Source organism: Mixophyes fleayi, chromosome 8 (assembly GCF_038048845.1).
Source record: "Mixophyes fleayi isolate aMixFle1 chromosome 8, aMixFle1.hap1, whole genome shotgun sequence".
Lineage (NCBI taxonomy): Eukaryota > Metazoa > Chordata > Amphibia > Anura > Limnodynastidae > Mixophyes > Mixophyes fleayi.
Window position 1 is genome coordinate 7,190,430 of NC_134409.1, and position 27,517 is coordinate 7,217,946.

At 44.5% G+C, this 27,517-nt stretch overlaps 1 protein-coding gene across 5 annotated transcripts in view; it reads left to right on the plus strand.

Annotated features, from left to right (window-relative positions):
• The first annotated feature begins 998 nt into the window (after positions 1 to 998).
• Positions 999 to 27,517, plus strand: part of FGGY (FGGY carbohydrate kinase domain containing) — a 158,737-nt gene continuing 132,218 nt past the window's right edge. For 4 of the 5 annotated variants that reach the window (XM_075181756.1, XM_075181757.1, XM_075181758.1 and 1 more), the window contains exons 1-3: positions 999 to 1,080; positions 13,372 to 13,573; positions 17,232 to 17,343. Coding sequence is in view for 1 of the 5 variants with exons in the window: in XM_075181759.1 (XP_075037860.1) it covers positions 17,335 to 17,343 (9 nt within the window). In the remaining 4 variants the exon portion in view is untranslated. The remainder of the gene's footprint in view (positions 1,081 to 13,371; positions 13,574 to 17,231; positions 17,344 to 27,517) is intronic. The other variant, XM_075181760.1, reaches the window with a different exon arrangement.

The following is a 27,517-nucleotide window of genomic DNA, read 5'->3' on the forward strand; positions in this document are numbered from 1 at the left end:
TAAAAAAAGTTTTTTGTACATGAAATATATTTATTAGAATGTGATAAATGTTTACTGTACATAAAATGCATTTTTACAGTTGTTCCTGATAGCAAACACATGTTCTAGCATGAGATACGACTGAAAATCAGGTACCGTTAACAGGCTCAAACCTTGAATCGGACGCTGCTGTGTGCGTTCGAACTTGACACGACTTACTGTACATTGACAACGTGCTCACAATGCGCAACGTATCGGCATTAATACTCCTTAATGAATCAGACCCCAGGGGGTAAATGTATCAAGCTGAGAGTTTTCCGGCGGGTTTGAAAAGTGGAGATGTTGCCTATAGCAACCAATCAGATTCTGTAATTTTGTAGAATGTACTAAATAAATGATAGCTAGAATCTGATTGGTTTTTCAAACCCGCCGGAAAACTCTTAGCTTGATACATTTAACCCCATGTGTTTATTTGATGGAACAACCCTTTTAATATCATTTAAATGATTCAACCAATGATACTCTGTGACACCACATACATCCTAGACAACAGCAGATTTTTCTGTGTGTATAAAAGCAATCAAAGAGCCGTCATGTTTTGATAAACAATTTAATATGTATCACAGTTTGCAGTCTCTGCACCTACACAAAGATAACACAAATATTTTATATTATTATAATGCCTGATAAAAGTGGATAAACACAGGTTTCTCGAGGACACGTCATAAATAAGATAGTCTTATTTATTATTAGCTTACTTATATTAGTTCAGATTACCCCTAGACATGTTTACAAGGCACGTGTTGGTGTATATACAAATCAGACTTTTGCTGTTGAGTGTTTAATACAGGGAGACAATGTACACACAAAAAAACCCTGTTCTGCCTAAAACACAGGAATGAAGCAGGGACAGATTGCAGAGTAACTTCAGACTGCCTGGTACTAAGTACAGGAAAATCCTGAGCCAATGGGTGGTTATGTAAAACTGACCAATCAAAAGCGATCTTACACAACCTGCATTAAGGCAGAAATCCTGGTTTGAGAGGAAGCAGACAGAACATTATTGCATTCTGCTGTGCGAGCAACAATTCTGTGCTGCAAGTAAGTGTTTACTGGGTAACACTCCCACTGATTCATTCAGATTTACTTCCATCAAATGGTACAAACCAAAAACTTAGACTAGGAAGCTCTACACTGTAGCAACTGTAATGCCACTTTTATTTTAAAAGTAAAAATGTATACACTAATTAGTAGATATTTTTTATATATGATATTATGGGTCTGATTTAGAGGAGAACACAGAGATGCCTGGTTTGGTGTGAGCAATGGTGCCTCTGCGCATTTGCGTTTCCACGTCTGTGCTTTGAGTTGCGCCCCCCTTGAGACACGTGCAACCTAGCGTCTAAATGTGTCTGGCGTATAGAAGTGACAATCTCCAACTGCAAACGGTTTCTTTAGGTGCAAAAACTACATCTCGTAGCAGACGTATTTCAAGAACTGTGTTAATAAGTTGCAAAGCGGCGAACTCAGCTTGTGTCTGTCATCCGAGCACCAAAACTCATCTTTATGTTGCGTAAATGCGCCTGTTAATCTGAATCAGGCCCCACATGTACCAGTTACTAACAGACATATTGTTTTCATCATCCTTTATTTATAAAGCGTCAGTATATTTTGCAATGCTGTGCAATAATATCCAATTAATCTGCAAGTGCGTCTCTGGACTGTGGAAGGAAATGGTTAAATTAACAATAATATAATTGTATTTAGGTTTTAATCATTGGAAACTGAATCATGCTTCCCAAAATATAATGCTTAGACTAAGTTAGGTCCCCAGGCTGAAAGAGAATAGTTAGAGTATATAAACAAGGGCAGCACGGTGGCTCAGTGGTTAGCACTTCTGCCACACAGCGCTGTGGTCATGAGTTCAATTCCCAACCATGGCCTTATCTGTGTGGAGTTTGTATGTTCTCCCCGTGTTTGCGTGGGTTTCCTCCAGGTGCTCCGGTTTCCTCCCAGACTCCAAAAACATACTAGTAGGTTAATTGGCTGCAATTAAAATTGACCCTAGTCTCTCTCTCTATCTGTGTGTATGTTAGGGAATTTAGATTGTAAGCTCCAATGGGGCAGGGACTGATGGGAATGAGTTCTCTGTACAGCGCTGCGGAATCAGTGATGCTATATAAATAAATGGTGATGATGATGATATATCCACATTGTCAAACTGAGGAATCTGCAAAATGATAACTTTAGCAAATGATGTGGTGGTGTATTGCTTTTAAATTTAAAATTTGCAGACTTTAGAGTTAGATATCTCTACTAGAGGGTGTATCTTACCAACTACTTCAGGTAGGCAGGGGGTGCATTAAGAATTAAACAAAAAATCTGTAAAAGGTGGTTATATCCTTAATGCCCGGGACAGGCTTGGAACAAAAATTACCTTGATTTTCATGCCTTAAAAAAGTGCTTGGCTACCAGATACTTTACAAGAGCCACGTGTTGTTTACCTCTAACCTTCAGAATGGCCAAACATTACCCTTAATCTCAGAATGAGATCTGGGAACGACAAGGCATAAAGCAGGGATACTCATTGGCGGGACATAAATTGGGGATGAGCTGGGGCCGCAGGTGGAGGCTCGGAGGTCTGACAACTTAATAAAGTAGTGTGATAGGTAGGAGGCCGACTGAGGCCTGGCAGCTCACCTGCAATCTACCAGTCTCTGGTATACCAGCCTTTCTGGAAAATGCAAGGTTGTCAGTCTGTACCTGGTACATTGCAAATCCATACAGATCATTATAGTACGTCCTTCTAAAATGAGGTACAGGGAATTTGGGTCCAAAAATTCTCCAGTCTTCAAAATAACTGGAAACTTGGGCTTTACTCAAGTCGGAGAGCCGCAGGTTTGCGTAAATGAGCCCGAGAATGATCGTCTATAATAGAATCCTGTTCTATGGAATACAGTATTTGATGTTTGTAATAAAATATTGTATTCCAGGCATCGGACAATTTGCTGAACATCTCAATACTACATCTTCTGTCTTCTAACACCACTCTCACCCGCCCCGTGTGTTTGCTGTCACCTGGCCGGCTGCCAGGTTAGACATGTACATATTTAATATTGACTGAGACTTAAAAAGGCCCCGTCAATATTGACTTTTTATTACACCGCTTGACTTAAACTCTTTCAAGGGATTCTTTGTATCTTCTTAGTTGAGAGGCAGATAAACGTACATTTTCAGGAAGAAATTATTATAGGCGGGAATCGAGGTGTGTTTTGGACTAATATGAACCTCTACTACGCACTAGTAGTGACACGCCTGTCCCATAATTCATTTTCTTGCGATACCCCTGTGTTTAAAAATATTTTCCTTTTTGGCGCTGTGACACGGTGTCACACACGGTGCCCTCCCTGTACTCCAGCTCGGACCAATCATTAAGATTGAAGAGGTAAAGGGGAGGAGGAAGATGTGTCATGACCTGTAGGGGCTTTTAACCCTTTGGTGTCTGCTATCATGCGTCGGAAGAGGAAAGAAAAGTCACGGTTAAACATGGTATTAATAACATTTTTCTGTGCTATGTTCTGTGAGTACTTCCATACTGCTTACTACAAGGGAAAAGTACATACTTGCCAACTTATGTGGGCGTGCAGGGGGCGGGGCTCAGAAAATCACATCATTTTGTCCCCGCCCGCGACGTAATGATGCAAAACGCGGCATTTTACAGCGGGGGCGGGGCCAAACATCGCGATACCCGGTGAATCACGGCATTTTGGACCTAAATCTGCCCACTTCACTAGGAAGTGGGCAGATCTAGGCGATTGTCACACTCTCCCGGGAGTCCGTTAGACTCACGCTAAATGCGGGAGTCTCCCGGACATTCCGGGAGAGTTGGCAAGTATGGAAAAGTATGAATATATTCTATTAAAAAATAACCAAAGTGGTATGTGATGGTGATGAAGGGAGTAGCTATAAGCTAAGCCTACTTTTGAAAAAATAATCCCCCCCCCTCACCCACAGACCCCCTTACTCCCCTCTATCTCTCCCTATCCTACCCACCCCCCCCACACACACAATCTTTCTCTCTCACCTCATTCCTCTCTCTTTATCTTTCAGCCCTTCTCCCCTATTGGTCTGCCACACTGGGGAGAAGAATAATTAATGACTTACACACTGTGCTGGAGAGCAGCAGCCATTTTCTTGTAGACAACTCCACGTCTTCCTGTCTCTGGTGCTACAAGAAAATGGCAGTTGCTCTCTAGCAGGAGGATGTGTGCTACAAGGAAATGGCCGCCATTCTCCAGCAAACTCCCCAGTGTTTCCTACATGGCTTCGCCCACCATTTCTCCGGGCAAGTCAGTTTTTGTAGCTTTCATGTTAAATTTATAATTTTATGTATGCACCCCAGTGTTTTGACTACATATTTTGATAGGGAATTTGTACAAGGAATTTTGAGGTTTTTAAAAGGAATTATCGGGAATTTTGAATTTGAAACCAGGAAATCCAGGATTTGAAAGTAGAAACGCTGGAACTGACAAAGGTCAAATAGCTAAATCCGAGTTGGTGTGACATCACTGGCCCCGCCCATGTGTATGAATCAACCAATCCACACAGAGCATTACTTCAAATCAATTCTGCTAAGCTGTCAATCACTGCCATCAATACACTGCTAGTTGAAGACAGAGGGTAAATTGCAGACGATGGTTCACCTTTAAAATGTCCAGATGCTTTCAACCAGCAGGTTCACGTCAAGTGCACATAATTTATGGCTTTTTTCCCCACAGATGTGGCATAGAAACCCATTGTACAAATTTAATGAATTAGCACAAGGACAGATAGAACAGATAAAACAATAATTCTGATAGATAAGTGATCTGTATTGACCGCATCTCCATTTGTGTCAGACTGTGTTTTGCATGCAGACGAGATCGTGTTCCACCATTGCTGTCCTTTAAACAACCTCTGTGGCCCAGAATGCACTTAACATGCACACAAGCCGAACGCAAGAATTGATTAATATTCCCCTGCAGTTTATTCCACTGTTAGAATTTAAGAGTTGCAGCTATGGAAGGCTGACAGGCCAATCTTAATTAAGATTCATTATACAGAGTCTTTCTCTAAATGGAGGTCAGCAAGGCTTGTTTTGATGTCAACGACTGGACCGTTCTTCTCTGGCTTTCAATCAAACTGTAGACGAAAGAGAGTACATTTCCAAATTGATTTTTTTTTTTTTTTTTATAAATTGCTTTCACTGTCCAATGTCTTAAGATGAGAAAAATGAAAGAAGATGTTGAGTGTTTTGCGAATCCTCAAATGCATTGCTCTTTGGGGTGAATGAATTTGAAGGCCCCCTCACCCTCCCTTTTTATTTTAAAACACTCGGCGATAATGCTGTATACACCCCTAGTGTATCTGGCTAGTAATGTATAACCTGAGTATTGTTATTAGAGATGGTCACTGACCCCCGTGTTTTGGTTTTGGATTCGGTTTTGGATCTGGATTACCGTCGTGTTTTGGTTTTGGTTTTGGTTTTGCAAAACCGCCATTGCGTGTTTTGGTTTTGGTTTTGGTTTTGTTTGGTTTTGTTTTGCTATTTTTTGGGAAAATCCATGTTTTTGGGCCTAAATTAACCCAATTTAGTGCTCCAACTGTTTTAGAGACAAGTAATCTAATTGTTGAGGTAATAAATCATCCAAAAAAACAGTTTAATTCTTCGTTGGTAGGCCTATTCTACACACAAAACAGATTGTCTTCCTCTCCATCTATGCATATTGGCAATGCAGCCATCGTCTTTGAATGTATATTACACCCTACACTTATAGTTAAATATGTAAAGAAATGGAAAAAGCCAGTTTGGTTTCTGTCTCTCAAGGCCCCCCTCCACTTGTATAAAATAGCAAAAAATTCAGCCATTATAGACTGTACAATATTAATTGACATGGAGAAAGCCAGTTTGGTTTCTGTCTCTCTAGGCCCCCCTCCACTTGTATAAAATACTAAAAAATTCAGCCATTATAGACTGTACAATATTAATTGACATGGAGAAAGACAGTTTGGGGTCACTCTGTCTCTCTAGGCCCCCCTCCACTTGTATAAAATACTAAAAAATTCAGCCATTATAGACTGTACAATATTAATTGACATGGAGAAAGACAGTTTGGGGTCACTCTGTCTCTCTAGGCCCCCCTCCACTTGTATAAAATACCAAAAAATTCAGCCATTATAGACTGTACAATATTAATTGACATGGAGAAAGCCAGTTTGGTTTCTGTCTCTCTAGGCCCCCCTCCACTTGTATAAAATACTAAAAAATTCAGCCATTATAGACTGTACAATATTAATTGACATGGAGAAAGACAGTTTGGGGTCACTCTGTCTCTCTAGGCCCCCCTCCACTTGTATAAAATACCAAAAAATTCAGCCATTATAGACTGTACAATATTAATTGACATGGAGAAAGCCAGTTTGGTTTCTGTCTCTCTAGGCCCCCCTCCACTTGTATAAAATACTAAAAAATTCAGCCATTATAGACTGTACAATATTAATTGACATGGAGAAAGACAGTTTGGGGTCACTCTGTCTCTCTAGGCCCCCCTCCACTTGTATAAAATACCAAAAAATTCAGCCATTATAGACTGTACAATATTAATTGACATGGAGAAAGCCAGTTTGGTTTCTGTCTCTCTAGGCCCCCCTCCACTTGTATAAAATACTAAAAAATTCAGCCATTATAGACTGTACAATATTAATTGACATGGAGAAAGACAGTTTGGGGTCACTCTGTCTCTCTAGGCCCCCCTCCACTTGTATAAAATACCAAAAAATTCAGCCATTATAGACTGTACAATATTAATTGACATGGAGAAAGCCAGTTTGGTTTCTGTCTCTCTAGGCCCCCCTCCACTTGTATAAAATACTAAAAAATTCAGCCATTATAGACTGTACAATATTAATTGACATGGAGAAAGACAGTTTGGGGTCACTCTGTCTCTCTAGGCCCCCCTCCACTTGTATAAAATACCAAAAAATCCAGCCGATATAGACTGTACAATATTAATTGACATGGAGAAAGCCAGTTTGGTTTCTGTCTCTCTAGGCCCCCCTCCACTTGTATAAAATACTAATAAATTCAGCCGTTATATACTGTACAATATAAATTGAAATGGACAAAGGCAGTTTGGTATCTGTCTGCATCAGATCCTCTCTCCACTAGGAGTAAAATAGAAAACTATTCAGCCGTTATATAATCTAGAATATAAATAGAAATTGAGAAAGGCAATTTGGTATCTGTCTGCATCATAATCATCAACATCATCATTAGCGCCCTCGTCGCCTACACAAATCTCCCCCTCATCCTCTTCTAATTCCAAAGTGGCATCCTCAATTTGGGTATCACCGGCTACACTCGGGCTATTAAGGCACACATCAGCAGAATGCTCACGATTAGACATCCCACTGTTGGATGGACTCTCCACAGGGATTGTTATCATTTGTGAATCAGAGCAAATATTCTCCTGTAATGCCTCACTGTTATCTTGCAGCTCGGCTTTGACGCGTAACAGTAGTTGTGCACCAATTGTAGGCTGGGTAACTTTTTGGGATCTGCCACTAATAGCCAAAGGTGAAGGCCTCATTCTCTCTTTGCCACTGCGTGTGTAGAATGGCATGCTTGCAATTTTTTTTTTATCGTCACTTAACTTTTGCTCAGTTACACTTCTTTTTCGCTTCAATACAGTAAATTTTTTTTTGGTTTTTGTTTTTTGCACTAATTTGAAAACACTCTGTTGTTTGACATCGCCTTGGCCAGATGACGTACTGGGAACACTAACATCAGGACTGGTGACAGAACCTGGTTGCTCATTTAGATCATATGTGGACTGCTTTGAATCCATTCTGAGCGCAAACCACTGAGGAGTGCTAAAAATTATTGAGTAGATACTGCTGACAGATATGACTTTTGACAGCCAGAAATATTAATGCACAATTAGGGAGGACACCCCAAAAACACTGAGGAGTGCTAAAAATTATTGAGTAGATACTGCTGACAGATATGACTTTTGACAGCCAGAAATATTAATGCACAATTAGGGAGGACACCCCAAAAACACTGAGGAGTGCTAAAAATTATTGAGTAGATACTGCTGACAGATATGACTTTTGACAGCCAGAAATATTAATGCACAATTAGGGAGGACACCCCAAAAACACTGAGGAGTGCTAAAAATTATTGAGTAGATACTGCTGACAGATATGACTTTTGACAGCCAGAAATATTAATGCACAATTAGGGAGGACACCCCAAAAACACTGAGGAGTGCTACAAATTATTGAGTAGATACTGCTGACAGATATGACTTTTGACAGCCAGAAATATTAATGCACAATTAGGGAGGACACCCCAAAAACACTGAGGAGTGCTAAAAATTATTGAGTAGATACTGCTGACAGATATGACTTTTGACAGCCAGAAATATTAATGCACAATTAGGGAGGACACCCCAAAAACACTGAGGAGTGCTACAAATTATTGAGTAGATACTGCTGACAGATATGACTTTTGACAGCCAGAAATATTAATGCACAATTAGGGAGGACACCCCAAAAACACTGAGGAGTGCTAAAAATTATTGAGTAGATACTGCTGACAGATATGACTTTTGACAGCCAGAAATATTAATGCACAATTAGGGAGGACACCCCAAAAACACTGAGGAGTGCTAAAAATTATTGAGTAGATACTGCTGACAGATATGACTTTTGACAGCCAGAAATATTAATGCACAATTAGGGAGGACACCCCAAAAACACTGAGGAGTGCTACAAATTATTGAGTAGATACTGCTGACAGATATGACTTTTGACAGCCAGAAATATTAATGCACAATTAGGGAGGACACCCCAAAAACACTGAGGAGTGCTAAAAATTATTGAGTAGATACTGCTGACAGATATGACTTTTGACAGCCAGAAATATTAATGCACAATTAGGGAGGACACCCCAAAAACACTGAGGAGTGCTAAAAATTATTGAGTAGATACTGCTGACAGATATGACTTTTGACAGCCAGAAATATTAATGCACAATTAGGGAGGACACCCCAAAAACACTGAGGAGTGCTACAAATTATTGAGTAGATACTGCTGACAGATATGACTTTTGACAGCCAGAAATATTAATGCACAATTAGGGAGGACACCCCAAAAACACTGAGGAGTGCTAAAAATTATTGAGTAGATACTGCTGACAGATATGACTTTTGACAGCCAGAAATATTAATGCACAATTAGGGAGGACACCCCAAAAACACTGAGGAGTGCTAAAAATTATTGAGTAGATACTGCTGACAGATATGACTTTTGACAGCCAGAAATATTAATGCACAATTAGGGAGGACACCCCAAAAACACTGAGGAGTGCTACAAATTATTGAGTAGATACTGCTGACAGATATGACTTTTGACAGCCAGAAATATTAATGCACAATTAGGGAGGACACCCCAAAAACACTGAGGAGTGCTAAAAATTATTGAGTAGATACTGCTGACAGATATGACTTTTGACAGCCAGAAATATTAATGCACAATTAGGGAGGACACCCCAAAAACACTGAGGTGTGCTACAAATTATTTAGTAGATAATGCTGACAGATATGACTTTTGACAGCCAGAAATATTAATGCACAATTATGGGGGACACCCCAAAAGCGCTGGGGAGTGCCAAATATGAAGAAAAAATAATAAACCTCTATCCTCCTCTCTGCACTAGCGATTTTGGTTAGAGCAATTGCAAGAACAATATGGTATTCTCTGTCCCTGCTCTAATTAGCCTATGACTACACCCTGCTCTCTCCCTCTGTCAAATGGCGATGGATTGCTGTGGAGGCGTGTATTTATAAAGTTGAAGTATCGCGAGAACCGAGTCCCGAGATCCGACGACGTCACAATGACGTTCGGCCTCGATTTGGATTCGGAATGGGCGGGAGAGTACCGAGCTGCTCAGCTCGGTACTCGGATACCCAAAGTTCGGGTGGGTTCGGTTCTCGGAGAACCGGACCCGCCCATCTCTAATTGTTATAGAGCAGAAATGGTCGAAAAAAAAATCTCCCAGCACGCTAGGGGTCTATTTATGAATTGATGGCGATATTGCTGATATAAAAAAATCACTTATCGCTTTCATTTATAAACATCTCAGATGCCTCAGCGATACTGGGCCGTAGCGGTAAGGGTTAAATGACCTCTTCGTCAGGCTAGTCTGAGGGCTTATCTCTCAACCATCTCGATTTACGCGGGACAGTCCCGATTTGAGGGCTCGGTCCCGCCATCCCCATTGGGGCAGCTCAAATAGAGTATACATATAACAAAGCATTTTTAAATTGATTTTCTTCTACCATCCAGAGAAGGCAATAACAGAAGAAGGATTTCAGCACGGTGGCCTAGTGATTAGCACTTCTGCCTCACAGCACTGCGGTCATGAGTTCGATTCCCAACCATGGCCTTATCTGTGCGGAGTTTGTATGTTCTCCCTGTGTTTGCGTGGGTTTCCTCCGGGTGCTCAGGTTTCCTCCCACAATCCAAAAAACATACTGGTAGGTTAATTGGCTGCTATCAATAAAATTGACTCTAGTCACTCTGTGTGTGTGTGTGTGTGTTAGGGAATTTAGACTGTAAGCTCCAATGGGGCAGGGACAGATGTGAGTGAGTTCTCTGTACAGCGCTGCGGAATTAGTGGCGCTATATAAATAAATGATGATGATGATTGCGGCAGAACTTGTACCGGCGTGATCCTTATTAAATAGACTTCTCTATGCAAGGCGAGACCTGAGGATCTTGCCATTGATGGGATCTACCGCCAGCTGATGAACTTTTCAGAACATACTGAAATTTTCTCGGCTTTATGACTTGTCCGAGAATTCTCTTAATGATTTCTTAACTATTTTTAAACCGCAAGGATTTTGTTTATCGCATATGTTTGGTATTATCGATTTGATTATCATAGTAATTGAATTATTTGTCTATAAAGCACCAGGTTTCACGGTGCGTGTAAGGTTTATGACATGATAGGGGTTTTAGTGCTCTGTGGTCCACCGAGACGTGCATTAACACGCTGAGATTCATCGCCTGGAAACTAACGTATTATGTTGCCAGCCAAGCAACTGCATTTAATGAAGATATTGCGCAACCCTTCTGAAAGAAAGGATGAGATAAGATGATAAATGATCATTTGCTTGTTATGGAAGCAGTTTATGTGTCATGCAGCAGCGTATACGAATGTTGTACTACAGGCGGGGGACGTTAGCAAATGCATCGAATGTTTTCACATTTCAGCAAAACAGAATGTTACAATGGAAGGGTTTTATAAATGAAACATAAATATATACATTTACATTAAAGAGGAACTATACAATTTTAAAAACAAAACATTATATTCTGTGTCATTGAAGAGGAAGTAGACTTAAAAAAAATTATTTACAAATATATTATTTTTCATGTGATGAGCATGTGTTTTGTGATGAAATTAATTTAAATATTATATAGTAAATATTGAAATATTTTCCTTCGCTTTCTAATTCATGAGCGAGCGCTCTTCGGGGTTGAGTAAGTCTACAACCTGCTGACGAGTGTGCACTTAGTGCTCTTGCACTAAACAATTTCATGAAAAGTACTGAATTCTGCTACATCCGAGCTGACATCCATGCACAATTGTAAATATAATTGCTCATTTGTTGCTATGGGCTACTGTACATCGGCACTTGTAATAATATCAGAGACTCATAATTGTGAAGAAATAAAACCATCATCCATGCTCTCATCATTTCCCGTCTTGACTGCTGTAACCCTCTTCGCACTGTCCTCCCCCTCTCCCACCCCTCTAAGGGGTATACTCAACGTGGCTGCAAGACTCCTCTTCCTCTCCCGCCGCTCCTCTTCTGCCTCCCCTCTCTGACTCACCCATCAGTGGCTCCCCTTCCCCTACAGAATCCTTTTCAAACTACTTACACTCACCTACAAGGACCTCTCCCACTCCACTGCCCCATACATGTCTAACCACCTCTCCATACACCATACACCCAGTTCCCTGCGATCGACCAATGACCGTCGCCTCTCCTCCACCCTGATCACCTCATCCCACTCCAGAATCCAAAATTTCTCCTGGGCTGCCCCTCTTCATTGGAACGACCTCCCAGGCCCCATTCAACTGTCCCCTAATTTGTGCTCCGTTGAAACGAGCCCTCAAAACTCATCATCATTTATTTATATAGCCCCAACATATTCCGTAGCGCTTTACAATTGGGGACAAACATATAAACTAATAAACAAACTGGGTAAAACAGACAAAGAGGTGAGAAGGCCCTGCTCGCAAGCTTACAATCTATGGGACAATGGGAGTTTGATACATGAGGTTAAGTCTACATTTTGCATTTCGGTCCAGCCAGGCTGCAAAGGTAAAAGTGACTCATAAGCTAAATGATCCTGTCACACAACAATGTTGGTCAGCGGGTTGTTGTCTTGTGTGAAATTGTGTAACGGGTGGTAATAGGGTAATGTAGTGAGGTTAAGAGGGTGGCTGAGGAATATTATAAGCTTGTCTGAAGAGGTGGGTTTGCAGAGAAAGCTTGAAAGTTTGTAGACCAGAGGAAAGTCTTATTGTACAAGGGAGAGAATTCCATAGAGTGGGTGCAGCCCGAAAAAAGTCCTGTAACCGGGAATGGGAGGATGTAATGAGGGTGGATGAGAGACACAGATCTTGTGCAGAACGGAGGTGTCGAGTTGGGAGATATTTTGAGAGAAGAGAGGAGATGTATGTTGGTGCATCTTTGTTAATGGCCTTGTAGGTTTTCCTCAAAGCCTACCAGCCATCCACCTAATCTTCTATCCATATTTGATTACCTTACCCTCACTCTTCCCCCAACTCTTCCCCTTGATCCCCTCATCTGACTCCCTTTGTGCTTCTGGTCTGTTTACCCTCCCTCTAGGATGTAAGCTCTTATGAGCAGAGCCTTCTTCCCTCTTGTTTCTCTACCTCTTCTTCCGCTCCTACGTCACTATACAAGCTATGTTTGGAGTGTTTGAAGTCTTGGTAGTATTTGTTTAATGTTCGGTACTATATTATCCTGTATGGTTTTATGTCTGTCTCTGTACGACGCTGTGGAAATGTTGTGACGCCCTATTAATAAAGGCTAATGATAATAATATATACACATGTAAATCTGTAATCTGGCACCTAATTTGACCCAGTAGCATTACCATGAAACCTCACCCGTACCATTGCTTACTACAAAAGACCTCTAGAAAATTCTTTCATTTAATGCAATCGTTATATTTCATTTGATGATTCATTTGTTACCAGATTAACCACAAATGTTTTGCTTATCAGACCTATTTTTTTGCTTTATTTAGAATGTAGAACGAGAAAAGGGAAGACGCTTCTTACTACATTGGGATAGATGTGGGAACGGCGAGCGTACGTGCGGCTTTGGTGAACCAGTTTGGGGAGGTGGTTGACCAGGCAGAAGAGGCACTGGAGATTTGGGAGCCTCGGCCTGACCACTATGAGCAATCATCAAATAACATTTGGGCCGCTTGCTGTACTGTTTCCAAGGTATTTATAGCGTCTTCACTGTCACAAGCAAACGAAGGGTAGAAGTTGTTGTTATCCAACATAAATAAACGTGGTTACTCCCGAAACTGAGAATGGATTCAGTAATTGTCACCACACATTGTACTGGTAATATATGGCATTATACTGTGGTAGGAAACTACTAGTTCTGCCTGATCAAAAGAATTAGCAATGTGTGCACATCTGTAAAGACTAAGATGCAAATGAGAATTGAAGATAAATATTATTTGGATATAAAAAAAAGCATTTTGGATATTTAGTGACTTAAGTACTCTTAAATAGTGATATTTTGTTGCAGGGTCATTGCTGCACATCAATCTCAGTATTAATACATAGAACACTACGTACACAGTACAACATGAATGCTGGAACTGATAATACGATTCAGTAAACTTCCACTTGTGCAGCATACAGATACCGAGATTTACATACAGAGCAGGAGTAGTGGTACTAGGTAAATGTCCATATTTATAGAAAAAAAGTGCAGTGAGATCTGCATGCAGATAAGGATGAGAAGTTGCACTATTGCAATACGAGCTATTTATGAAAGTGCAAAAGTTTTCTCGTGGCATTGTGGGCCTGATCCCGAGTGGAACAGAAGCAGAAGCATAACTTGCAATTGAATTGTCGCACTCAAGTGTATACGCTGTATTCAGAGTTGAAGATGAGTCCAGGCAGATGCGGCCGCTGGACAACCGACATCCCTCAGAGACTTACTTGCGTACATGTACATATACTAGCTTATACAGCAGGAACAACTATCCGTCGTGTACAAAAAGTATCTTTATTACAACACTTTGGGCTAATTCTAATCTATGGCCGATTGACTACTAAAGTCTCACTAATCATTCGCAAAACCTCTAGTTACATCATCGTCATCATCCGCCTAATCGGCGACAAATAAAAATGCTTTTTCAGTCGTATTTACGACTACGTTCCAGTCTGAATCCGTACGTAATGTATTGAACGCGCCCTTACTGTACATTAGAGCAACCCTTCTCTCCCCCGTCACACCTCTTCAGGCGTAAGGAACCACAGGTAGCAAAAAGTCTCAGGTCTGAATAGCTGCGGTCAGGTACGTTCACTCTGAGTTCGCGCAGCGCAAATAAACCAGCGTACGTCGGCTCCGAAATCCGGCGTACGTCTCTCTTTGAATCGTACCCTGTGTATCAATGTTTGTACAATTGCACCTGATTTTGTAGGTAAAGACGTGGATTTGTGGGCTAAGATTGTGGCAGCTGCAGAGGTCAATGGCCAAAAAGAGACGTCGTTCCTTGGGGGAGGTTTACACATTACGGGTAGTTAAGGCTCCTCCTATATATTCGAGTCATTGTCTTGCTGGGAGCTGATGCTGGTCAGAAGGCGAGACTGCAGTCATTTCTGCTGCTGTGACATCACTGGCCCCACCCCTGTTTATCATGTACACTCTGAGCTTGTGCAAAGCAGGTCTGCCTAGCTGTCAGTCACTCTCTGCACACAGTTAGGGAGACATATTAGGCGCACAGCCTTTTCCTTCCCGCAAACTGACTGAATTCTGCCAGTCAGCCGAAGTGTCATCCAGCCTACACTCATAACGGGACGCACTTTGCACTTTTTCAGGCAGAGCTAGTAGTAGGAGAGTTAAACTCTGATGTGCAAATAAATAGACTTATCCCCCAGTTATAGAATGGTTTCCGAAGACCGTAATATGCACATGCAGCATAAAACGCTCTGTGGATGGTAAATATAAAAAATCGGACATACTTAGGGGTCTATTTGTGAATGACTGAAAGCCCCTAACTCCTGACAAAGCTTTCTACAGATTTAGGGCTTCACCCTATTTAGCAAAGCCCCCTTGGGGGTGACCTCTGTCAGCCGAGGTATCCTTTGCTGCGGCCCCATGAGGTAACATGTCACTGTGATGGCGATGGCCGGGAAACCGAACTGGAAAAAATGCTTATATAATTAAAATAAGAGTTTATATTTAAAGTTTATTTTATTTTATTTTTTTGTACATCTTTATTTTTGTATTTATATTTTGTATCTGGAACAGGAAGCCCAGGCTGGCTCACGCCTGCGCAGATTGACCCGGGATGGCCTGGCCTCTAGCTAGTATCGTTTAGCTGTCCTGGTGAAATATTAATCATAAATTTTGATAAAGAAGCTTTTCTATCACTGCCACAAGCAGATATTTAACACTGGCTCTACATAAATAGACTCTTTGGATTTATTTTATATATTCGCAATTTTTTCTTCACAAGGTTAAAAATGTTCTGTAGAATTAAATGCATAATAGCCATGCAGGCGGAATGTATCCCACTTCTGACCCCATAAACGCCTTACTTACAATGTCACAGATTGACCTCTTCTCCCCTTTGACCCCATTAATATCCAGCTTCCGCTGAGAAACTAGCGGGACTGCGGGGACAGAATTTCCCTGAACTTGTTGGATTTAATTAGTGAGTCCTGGAACTATATAGAGGGCTTGTCACTAACTTAAACATGTTTGAAGCAACTTAACGAGGTAATTGGTATCATTAGCGTAATTGTTTTCTAGCAGACTGTCTAAATAGCCCAGTTCATGTCGAAAACATTTTCCTTGATGGTGAATCTGTCCCCTAATAGACACAAACTTTACACACAAACTACATACAAACTTTTATTTGTTCAAAAACTATAAAAATAGATTAAATACATAGCATTACCTTGTTTGCCAACAAAGACGTATTACACATTTAGTTATAGCAATTTATTGATAAAATATTGCAGGCGTGTCTGAGTAATACTGCCGGGTGCGGTAAGGCATAAAAGTTGTAAATTTAATATAATTTTCTAAATATAAACTATGTGATGAAGTTGATGATGATGATTGACACATATTTGGTCTAGACGTATCTAAATTAAAAGGTGTTGCATATATTAAGGTGATTTCAGGGCAAAGCAAAATGTAAGTACGCTGACGCATGTTTGCACTTACGCAAATGGGCAAGTTTACCACTCAACTCAAAATCACCCCCTATGTGTTTAAAGGACCCATTACACGGAAATGTTCAGATTTGATCCAAAAAGTTGAAATACGCTGTTCGGTGTTACTCTGACATTCTTCTGCAGTTCCTATATGAAGTATTTCCTTACTCCACGCTATTACTGAAGGCTGAAGCTCCTCCCACATCTTGTGTCCTGATAGGATCTTATTCCGATCAAAAATATGTTGCTGTGACATCACAGCCCCCCCCTGTGTATAAATCCACCAATCCGCACAAAGCATTTATGAAAGGCAAGTCTGCCAAGCTGCCAGTCACTCTCTGCCTGCTTAGTTAGAGAAGTCCCTCCCAGAGGGCAGGCGGGAGGAACAGAGACTGTGCAAGCAGTGATTGAGATAAGGATATAATATATCAGTAACTGGATACTCTCAACAGGAAACTAGGGAGGAGCTAAAGGAAAAGAGAAATTTAAACTGAACTTTCTACCTTTATATTAAGTTGTTGTTTTTTTTTATAGGATTATTAATTATATTTAACTATATTTTCTCCTTAGCTTTAATTCCCTTTATTGTTTTATTTTACTCAAACAAGGAATGCGCATCAGATGGGTGGGTGGGATAGAGGGGGGGAATATCTCAAAAAGTTGATATTTGCAGTTTTCTCTGTTTCTTTGACAGAAAGTTGCGCAGTCGGCAGGGACGGGACGGATTCGAGGTCTGGGGTTTGATGCCACCTGCTCTCTCGTAGTCCTGGATAAGCAGTTCCAACCCCTGACAGTGAATGCAGAAGGTATTGTCCCTTTATATTCAGGAGCAGAAGTTATAACTTCATTATAAATATGTAATTAAATACAAAATACAAATTAAGCTAAAACTTTTGTTGTTTTCTTTCTTGAAAACCTAACGGGAATCTTCTCTCCTGCAGTTGTCCAAATGGAAATATCAATTAAGCAATCTGAATATATAGCCGTGACATATCAGTCGTTGTTGTTAACGTTTATTTATAAGGTGCTACAATATTTGCAGCGCTGGGCAGTGGTGGGAGAGCGCTTAGCAAAGACATAGAGGACAACAGACACACGAAGGACATACAGGGAAATAACATCTTAATACAGTATGGGAGATGGAAGGATAAATACAGCACATTAGGTGACATATAGGAGGTGGGGGGGGGGCAAGGAGACGTAGTTGGACAAGGTGGGGACGGATGAAAAGACAAGAGCTTACAATCTAAAAAGGGGGGCATGGGCAGCACAGGGAGGGTGAGACAGAGGGAGGGCAGGGAGGAGTTAGGGGAAGAACAGGTAATCTTTGATGAACAGGTGAGCTTCAATGGAGCGTTCGAAGCTGCGGAGGCTGAGGGGAGAGTCTGATTGGGGGTGAGAGGAGCAGCGCAAGAGATATCTTGGAGGCGGGAGTGAGACGAGGTCATTGGTAAAGGTTTGTGGAGGCACTCCCTAGCAGAGCGGAGAGGGCTCGAGGAGTGTGGAGCCAGGTGAGGTAGGACACCTTGGCTCCCCCCCCCCCCCTTAGAATCCAATCCAGTGTTGGGATTGGCTGAGAGAGAAGACAGAATCAAAGCGGCGAGAAAGGGAAACTAATCTTACCGCGGCATTGAGGATGGATTCTAGAGGGGAGAGGCTGGAGAGATGGAGATCAGAAGGGAGCAGGTTACAGTAGTTGAGGCCGGAGATTGTGAGATAATGAGAGAGAGTGGACGCAGAGGGAAGAGCGGGAGAGATGGAGACCAGAAGGGAGCAGGTTACAATAGTTGAGGCGGGAGATTATGAGATAATGAGAGAGTGGACGCAGAGGGAACAGCGGGAGAAGCTGGAGAGATGGAGGACAGAAGGGAGCAGGTTACAGTAGCTGAGGCGGGAGATTGTGAGATAATGAGAGAGTGGACACAGAGGGAAGAGCTGGAGAGATGGAGGACAGAGGGGAGCAGGTTACAGTAGCTGAGGCGGGAGATTGTGAGATAATGAGAGAGTGGACGCAGAGGGAAGAGCGGGAGAGATGGAGACCAGAGGGGAGCAGGTTACAGTAGCTGAGGCGGGAGATTATGAGATAATGAGAGAGTGGACGCAGAGGGAACAGCGGGAGAAGCTGGAGAGATGGAGGACAGAGGGGAGCAGGTTACAGTAGTTGAGGCGGGAGATTATGAGATAACGAGAGAGTGGACACAGAGGGAACAGCGGGAGAAGCTGGAGAGATGGAGGACAGAAGGGAGCAGGTTACAGTAGCTGAGGCGGGAGATTATGAGATAACAAGAGAGTGGACGCAGAGGGAACAGCAGGAGAAGCTGGAGAGATGGAGGACAGAGGGGAGCAGGTTACAGTAGTTGAGGCGGGAGATTATGAGATAATGAGAGAGTGGACGCAGAGGGAACAGCGGGAGAAGCTGGAGAGATGGAGGACAGAAGGGAGCAGGTTACAGTAGCTGAGGCGGGAGATTATGAGATAATGAGAGAGTGGACACAGAGGGAAGAGCTGGAGAGATGGAGGACAGAAGGGAGCAGGTTACAGTAGCTGAGGCGGGAGATTATGAGATAACGAGAGAGTGGACGCAGAGGGAACAGCGGGAGAAGCTGGAGACATGGAGGACAGAAGGGAGCAGGTTACAGTAGCTGAGGCGGGAGATTATGAGATAATGAGAGAGTGGACGCAGAGGGAAGAGCGGGAGAGATGGAGATCAGAAGGGAGCAGGTTACAGTAGCTGAGGCGGGAGATTATGAGATAATGAGAGAGTGGACGCAGAGGGAAGAGCGGGAGAAGCTGGAGAGATGGAGGACAGAAGGGGAGCAGGTTACAGTAGTTGAGGCGGGAGATTATGAGATAATGAGAGAGTGGACGCAGAGGGAACAGCGGGAGAAGCTGGAGAGATGGAGGACAGAAGGGAGCAGGTTACAGTAGCTGAGGCGGGAGATTATGAGATAACGAGAGAGTGGACACAGAGGGAACAGCGGGAGAAGCTGGAGAGATGGAGATCAGAAGGGAGCAGGTTACAGTAGCTGAGGTGGGAGATTATGAGATAACGAGAGAGTGGACGCAGAGGGAAGAGCGGGAGAAGCTGGAGAGATGGAGGACAGAAGGGAGCAGGTTACAGTAGCTGAGGCGGGAGATTATGAGATAACGAGAGAGTGGACGCAGAGGGAAGAGCGGGAGAGATGGAGGACAGAAGGGAGCAGGTTACAGTAGCTGAGGCGGGAGATTATGAGATAACGAGAGAGTGGACGCAGAGGGAAGAGCGGGAGAAGCTGGAGAGATGGAGGACAGAAGGGAGCAGGTTACAGTAGCTGAGGCGGGAGATTATGAGATAATGAGAGAGTGGACACAGAGGGAAGAGCGGGAGAAGCGGGAGAGATGGAGGACAGAAGGGAGCAGGTTACAGTAGCTGAGGCGGGAGATTATGAGATAACGAGAGAGTGGACGCAGAGGGAACAGCGGGAGAAGCTGGAGAGATGGAGGACAGAGGGGAGCAGGTTACAGTAGTTGAGGCGGGAGATTATGAGATAATGAGAGAGTGGACGCAGAGGGAAGAGCGGGAGAGATGGAGGACAGAAGGGAGCAGGTTACAGTAGCTGAGGCGGGAGATTATGAGATAACGAGAGAGTGGACGCAGAGGGAACAGCGGGAGAAGCTGGAGAGATGGAGGACAGAAGGGAGCAGGTTACAGTAGCTGAGGCGGGAGATTATGAGATAACGAGAGAGTGGACGCAGAGGGAACAGCGGGAGAAGCTGGAGACATGGAGGACAGAAGGGAGCAGGTTACAGTAGCTGAGGCGGGAGATTATGAGATAATGAGAGAGTGGACGCAGAGGGAAGAGCGGGAGAGATGGAGGACAGAAGGGAGCAGGTTACAGTAGCTGAGGCGGGAGATTGTGAGATAATGAGAGAGTGGACGCAGAGGGAACAGCGGGAGAAGCTGGAGAGATGGAGATCAGAAGGGAGCAGGTTACAGTAGTTGAGGCGGGAGATTATGAGATAATGAGAGAGTGGACGCAGAGGGAACAGCGGGAGAAGCTGGAGAGATGGAGGACAGAAGGGAGCAGGTTACAGTAGCTGAGGTGGGAGATTATGAGATAACGAGAGAGTGGACGCAGAGGGAAGAGCGGGAGAAGCTGGAGAGATGGAGAACAGAGGGGAGCAGGTTACAGTAGCTGAGGCGGGAGATTATGAGATAATGAGAGAGTGGACGCAGAGGGAACAGCGGGAGAGATGGAGAGATGGAGGACAGAAGGGAGCAGGTTACAGTAGTTGAGGCGGGAGATTGTGAGATAATGAGAGAGTGGACACAGAGGGAACAGCGGGAGAAGCTGGAGAGATGGAGATCAGAAGGGAGCAGGTTACAGTAGCTGAGGCGGGAGATTATGAGATAATGAGAGAGTGGACGCAGAGGGAACAGCGGGAGAGATGGAGGACAGAGGGGAGCAGGTTACAGTAGCTGAGGCGGGAGATTATGAGATAACAAGAGAGTGGACGCAGAGGGAACAGCAGGAGAAGCTGGAGAGATGGAGGACAGAGGGGAGCAGGTTACAGTAGTTGAGGCGGGAGATTATGAGATAATGAGAGAGTGGACGCAGAGGGAACAGCGGGAGAAGCTGGAGAGATGGAGGACAGAAGGGAGCAGGTTACAGTAGCTGAGGCGGGAGATTATGAGATAATGAGAGAGTGGACACAGAGGGAAGAGCTGGAGAGATGGAGGACAGAAGGGAGCAGGTTACAGTAGCTGAGGCGGGAGATTATGAGATAACGAGAGAGTGGACGCAGAGGGAACAGCGGGAGAAGCTGGAGACATGGAGGACAGAAGGGAGCAGGTTACAGTAGCTGAGGCGGGAGATTATGAGATAATGAGAGAGTGGACGCAGAGGGAACAGCGGGAGAAGCTGGAGAGATGGAGGACAGAGGGGAGCAGGTTACAGTAGTTGAGGCGGGAGATTATGAGATAATGAGAGAGTGGACGCAGAGGGAAGAGCGGGAGAAGCTGGAGAGATGGAGGACAGAAGGGAGCAGGTTACAGTAGCTGAGGCGGGAGATTATGAGATAATGAGAGAGTGGACGCAGAGGGAAGAGCTGGAGAGATGGAGGACAGAAGGGAGCAGGTTACAGTAGCTGAGGCGGGAGATTATGAGATAACGAGAGAGTGGACGCAGAGGGAACAGCGGGAGAAGCTGGAGAGATGGAGGACAGAGGGGAGCAGGTTACAGTAGTTGAGGCGGGAGATTGTGAGATAATGAGAGAGTGGACACAGAGGGAACAGCGGGAGAAGCTGGAGAGATGGAGGACAGAAGGGAGCAGGTTACAGTAGCTGAGGCGGGAGATTATGAGATAATGAGAGAGTGGACGCAGAGGGAAGAGCGGGAGAAGCGGGAGAGATGGAGATCAGAGGGGAGCAGGTTACAGTAGTTGAGGCGGGAGATTATGAGATAACGAGAGAGTGGACGCAGAGGGAACAGCGGGAGAAGCTGGAGAGATGGAGGACAGAAGGGAGCAGGTTACAGTAGCTGAGGCGGGAGATTATGAGATAATGAGAGAGTGGACGCAGAGGGAAGAGCGGGAGAAGCTGGAGAGATGGAGAGATGGAGGACAGAAGGGAGCAGGTTACAGTAGCTGAGGTGGGAGATTGTGAGATAATGAGAGAGTGGACGCAGAGGGAACAGCGGGAGAAGCTGGAGAGATGGAGAGATGGAGATCAGAGGGGAGCAGGTTACAGTAGTTGAGGCGGGAGATTATGAGATAACGAGAGAGTGGACGCAGAGGGAACAGCGGGAGAAGCTGGAGAGATGGAGGACAGAAGGGAGCAGGTTACAGTAGCTGAGGCGGGAGATTATGAGATAATGAGAGAGTGGACGCAGAGGGAAGAGCGGGAGAAGCGGGAGAGATGGAGACCAGAAGGGAGCAGGTTACAGTAGCTGAGGCGGGAGATTGTGAGATAATGAGAGAGTGGACACAGAGGGAAGAGCGGGAGAAGCTGGAGAGATGGAGGACAGAAGGGAGCAGGTTACAGTAGCTGAGGCGGGAGATTATGAGATAACGAGAGAGTGGACGCAGAGGGAAGAGCGGGAGAAGCTGGAGAGATGGAGGACAGAAGGGAGCAGGTTACAGTAGCTGAGGCGGGAGATTATGAGATAATGAGAGAGTGGACGCAGAGGGAAGAGCGGGAGAAGCTGGAGAGATGGAGGACAGAAGGGAGCAGGTTACAGTAGTTGAGGCGGGAGATTATGAGATAACGAGAGAGTGGACACAGAGGGAAGAGCGGGAGAAGCTGGAGAGATGGAGGACAGAAGGGAGCAGGTTACAGTAGTTGAGGCGGGAGATTATGAGATAACGAGAGAGTGGACGCAGAGGGAAGAGCGGGAGAAGCTGGAGAGATGGAGGACAGAGGGGAGCAGGTTACAGTAGTTGAGGCGGGAGATTATGAGATAATGAGAGAGTGGACGCAGAGGGAACAGCGGGAGAAGCTGGAGAGATGGAGGACAGAAGGGAGCAGGTTACAGTAGCTGAGGCGGGAGATTATGAGATAATGAGAGAGTGGACACAGAGGGAAGAGCTGGAGAGATGGAGGACAGAAGGGAGCAGGTTACAGTAGCTGAGGCGGGAGATTATGAGATAACGAGAGAGTGGACGCAGAGGGAACAGCGGGAGAAGCTGGAGACATGGAGGACAGAAGGGAGCAGGTTACAGTAGCTGAGGCGGGAGATTATGAGATAATGAGAGAGTGGACGCAGAGGGAAGAGCGGGAGAGATGGAGGACAGAAGGGAGCAGGTTACAGTAGCTGAGGCGGGAGATTGTGAGATAATGAGAGAGTGGACGCAGAGGGAACAGCGGGAGAAGCTGGAGAGATGGAGATCAGAAGGGAGCAGGTTACAGTAGTTGAGGCGGGAGATTATGAGATAATGAGAGAGTGGACGCAGAGGGAACAGCGGGAGAAGCTGGAGAGATGGAGGACAGAGGGGAGCAGGTTACAGTAGTTGAGGCGGGAGATTATGAGATAATGAGAGAGTGGACGCAGAGGGAAGAGCGGGAGAAGCTGGAGAGATGGAGGACAGAAGGGAGCAGGTTACAGTAGCTGAGGCGGGAGATTATGAGATAATGAGAGAGTGGACGCAGAGGGAAGAGCTGGAGAGATGGAGGACAGAAGGGAGCAGGTTACAGTAGCTGAGGCGGGAGATTATGAGATAACGAGAGAGTGGACGCAGAGGGAACAGCGGGAGAAGCTGGAGAGATGGAGGACAGAGGGGAGCAGGTTACAGTAGTTGAGGCGGGAGATTGTGAGATAATGAGAGAGTGGACACAGAGGGAACAGCGGGAGAAGCTGGAGAGATGGAGGACAGAAGGGAGCAGGTTACAGTAGCTGAGGCGGGAGATTATGAGATAATGAGAGAGTGGACGCAGAGGGAAGAGCGGGAGAAGCGGGAGAGATGGAGATCAGAGGGGAGCAGGTTACAGTAGTTGAGGCGGGAGATTATGAGATAACGAGAGAGTGGACGCAGAGGGAACAGCGGGAGAAGCTGGAGAGATGGAGGACAGAAGGGAGCAGGTTACAGTAGCTGAGGCGGGAGATTATGAGATAATGAGAGAGTGGACGCAGAGGGAAGAGCGGGAGAAGCTGGAGAGATGGAGAGATGGAGGACAGAAGGGAGCAGGTTACAGTAGCTGAGGTGGGAGATTGTGAGATAATGAGAGAGTGGACGCAGAGGGAACAGCGGGAGAAGCTGGAGAGATGGAGAGATGGAGATCAGAGGGGAGCAGGTTACAGTAGTTGAGGCGGGAGATTATGAGATAACGAGAGAGTGGACGCAGAGGGAACAGCGGGAGAAGCTGGAGAGATGGAGGACAGAAGGGAGCAGGTTACAGTAGCTGAGGCGGGAGATTATGAGATAATGAGAGAGTGGACGCAGAGGGAAGAGCGGGAGAAGCGGGAGAGATGGAGACCAGAAGGGAGCAGGTTACAGTAGCTGAGGCGGGAGATTGTGAGATAATGAGAGAGTGGACACAGAGGGAAGAGCGGGAGAAGCTGGAGAGATGGAGGACAGAAGGGAGCAGGTTACAGTAGCTGAGGCGGGAGATTATGAGATAACGAGAGAGTGGACGCAGAGGGAAGAGCGGGAGAAGCTGGAGAGATGGAGGACAGAAGGGAGCAGGTTACAGTAGCTGAGGCGGGAGATTATGAGATAATGAGAGAGTGGACGCAGAGGGAAGAGCGGGAGAAGCTGGAGAGATGGAGGACAGAAGGGAGCAGGTTACAGTAGTTGAGGCGGGAGATTATGAGATAACGAGAGAGTGGACACAGAGGGAAGAGCGGGAGAAGCTGGAGAGATGGAGGACAGAAGGGAGCAGGTTACAGTAGTTGAGGCGGGAGATTATGAGATAACGAGAGAGTGGACGCAGAGGGAAGAGCGGGAGAAGCTGGAGAGATGGAGGACAGAGGGGAGCAGGTTACAGTAGCTGAGGCGGGAGATTATGAGATAACGAGAGAGTGGACACAGAGGGAACAGCGGGAGAAGCTGGAGAGATGGAGGACAGAAGGGAGCAGGTTACAGTAGCTGAGGCGGGAGATTATGAGATAACGAGAGAGTGGACGCAGAGGGAAGAGCGGGAGAGATGGAGGACAGAAGGGAGCAGGTTACAGTAGCTGAGGCGGGAGATTATGAGATAACGAGAGAGTGGACACAGAGGGAAGAGCGGGAGAAGCTGGAGAGATGGAGGACAGAAGGGAGCAGGTTACAGTAGCTGAGGCGGGAGATTATGAGATAATGAGAGAGTGGACACAGAGGGAACAGCGGGAGAAGCTGGAGAGATGGAGGACAGAGGGGAGCAGGTTACAGTAGCTGAGGCGGGAGATTATGAGATAACGAGAGAGTGGACACAGAGGGAAGAACAGATGGATCACACACAATGTAAAGAAACTAAAAAAAATTGAAATGGACACTGGGAAAACATATTGATTATTGAAGTTTTTACTTAAAGGGACTCTAACCTCAAAAACTTTGCTCAATTGTACCTAGTACTATTCTGCCTTGTCTCGCATATTAATCTAACCCACTTTCTGCAATATTATAGGTTCCCTCCTGTACCTGAATAGGCCCTAATGTAATCCCCCCCCCCCCCCCCAAAAGAAATGTTTCCCATATCCCTTGCCACCAGGCCACACCTGTGCTAGATACGTACTGGCCGTTTACTGGCTGTACTCCTTCTGAGGGTCAGAGAAACGGAGCCATCGTACCGGATCACTGGTGTAATCAGATGTCCAGAGTGGACGATGTGTAACACAGGTGTATGTTGGTAAACAAACCCTGACGTTGAATCCTTTTAGATCATAATTTGTAATATAATTTATTAATGTTACAAAATGCACTTACAGTAGAAATCAATATTCACTTCAATATGTCAAACCTCTCATGTACATCTCTCTTAAATAGTTTTTTTTTTCATATCGACCATTTAACATCCCCGTAAAAGGACAAATAGCAGCAACAAATGAAATGTTGTTGGGGAATTTTGCGAAAATTAAATTTCTCGTGGATTGCGTAGTTTTGTAGAGGAGCGAAGTTCCGGAGATAAAACCTTCGAGTTGTTTCACCATTATATTGTATACTCTGCAAAGCTGGTTCATATTTATTCTGCTCAGTTATGTGGCTGATACAAAACTGGGAATTCTGGGTGGAATAAGTATTATAAGGGGAACTCTGCACAGAAGACTAAGATTCTGCAGAAGAAACTTGCAAAGTTCTGCAGCCAAATGTGGTGAATATATTGCAGAACAGTTTTTATAATATTGCATCTAGTTATTGTCCTGAGTTTTCAATACAGCTTTTTTTTAAATTAAAGTGTACTGGAATATGTCCTCCTCCTTTATCACAAACTGCAGAAGACAAGTGCCAGGAACAGAATGTCATTTATTACCTTTAAAATATGCTATTTCTGTCCATTACTAGCCATACCCCTGTCTGCAAATCTACCTATCCGTACAGAGCATTTATGTTACCTAGGACACAGCAAGCCTATTACTGAAACAGGCCTTACACTCCCCAGTGGTTTCAGCTTCAGAAACTCCACCAATCTGTTTGAGTACATATTTTAATACATTTTAATTACCTATTTGTTCAGCTGGCCCCAGTTTTGAAGTGGATAGAAAAACTGTGGCCAATCAGATCATCTGGTCATCTGTCCATTCATGTAATTGTGTTAGTAAGGACAGGGCTGCATGTGACAGGGGCAGTGACATGATGTGAGGAGGGGAATGGAGGCAGCAGGAAGCCATAGACTGACAGTTATATAGTGCAAGGAGCAGGGTCCTCCAATTGCACAGAGTGGTGCTGTGAGGCTCCTGGTGTCAAAAATGTTACAAGTGGTAACAGCCAGCAAATATATCATATGGTGCAGATTTAGAAGTGTCCAGTGAACGGCATTAAGAGTAATTTTGTGTCGCTGAATACCGCAGTCATACAAAATGTCCTGCCACTTGAATTTATAAAGTCAGGGCTCGCTGGCGAGTTTGGTAATAAACAAGATTTTGATATACATTAAAGTGAAATAGTGCAATAATCTGCTCAGTAACGGCTTCAAACAAAAGTACCATATTTTTAATACTAATAATATTGCTAGAACCTGGTTAAATACTAGGGGACTCCTTTAGATTTGGTTGTAAGGCCGTTTGCACCATGCAAAAGCGTGACCTGCATAAGATTTGTTGCGCATTTTAAGCTGAGTATATCTTGCGCCCACTTGCAATTGGAGGCGGATCAGGGGCGTTCGTATAACTAATATAGTAACAGGGCGGAGGCACAAACCAACCACACCCCTTAGAGATGCCTCTGATTTGGAATGACACAAATCTGTAAGATATGACTGACAGGAGGCGTGTCTCTGCCCATCCCATAGGCCTGTGCGAGAATCCGAGGTGATAATGATGATGTAGAACATATCTCTCTGGCGGACATATCAATAGACAAGATTTAAAG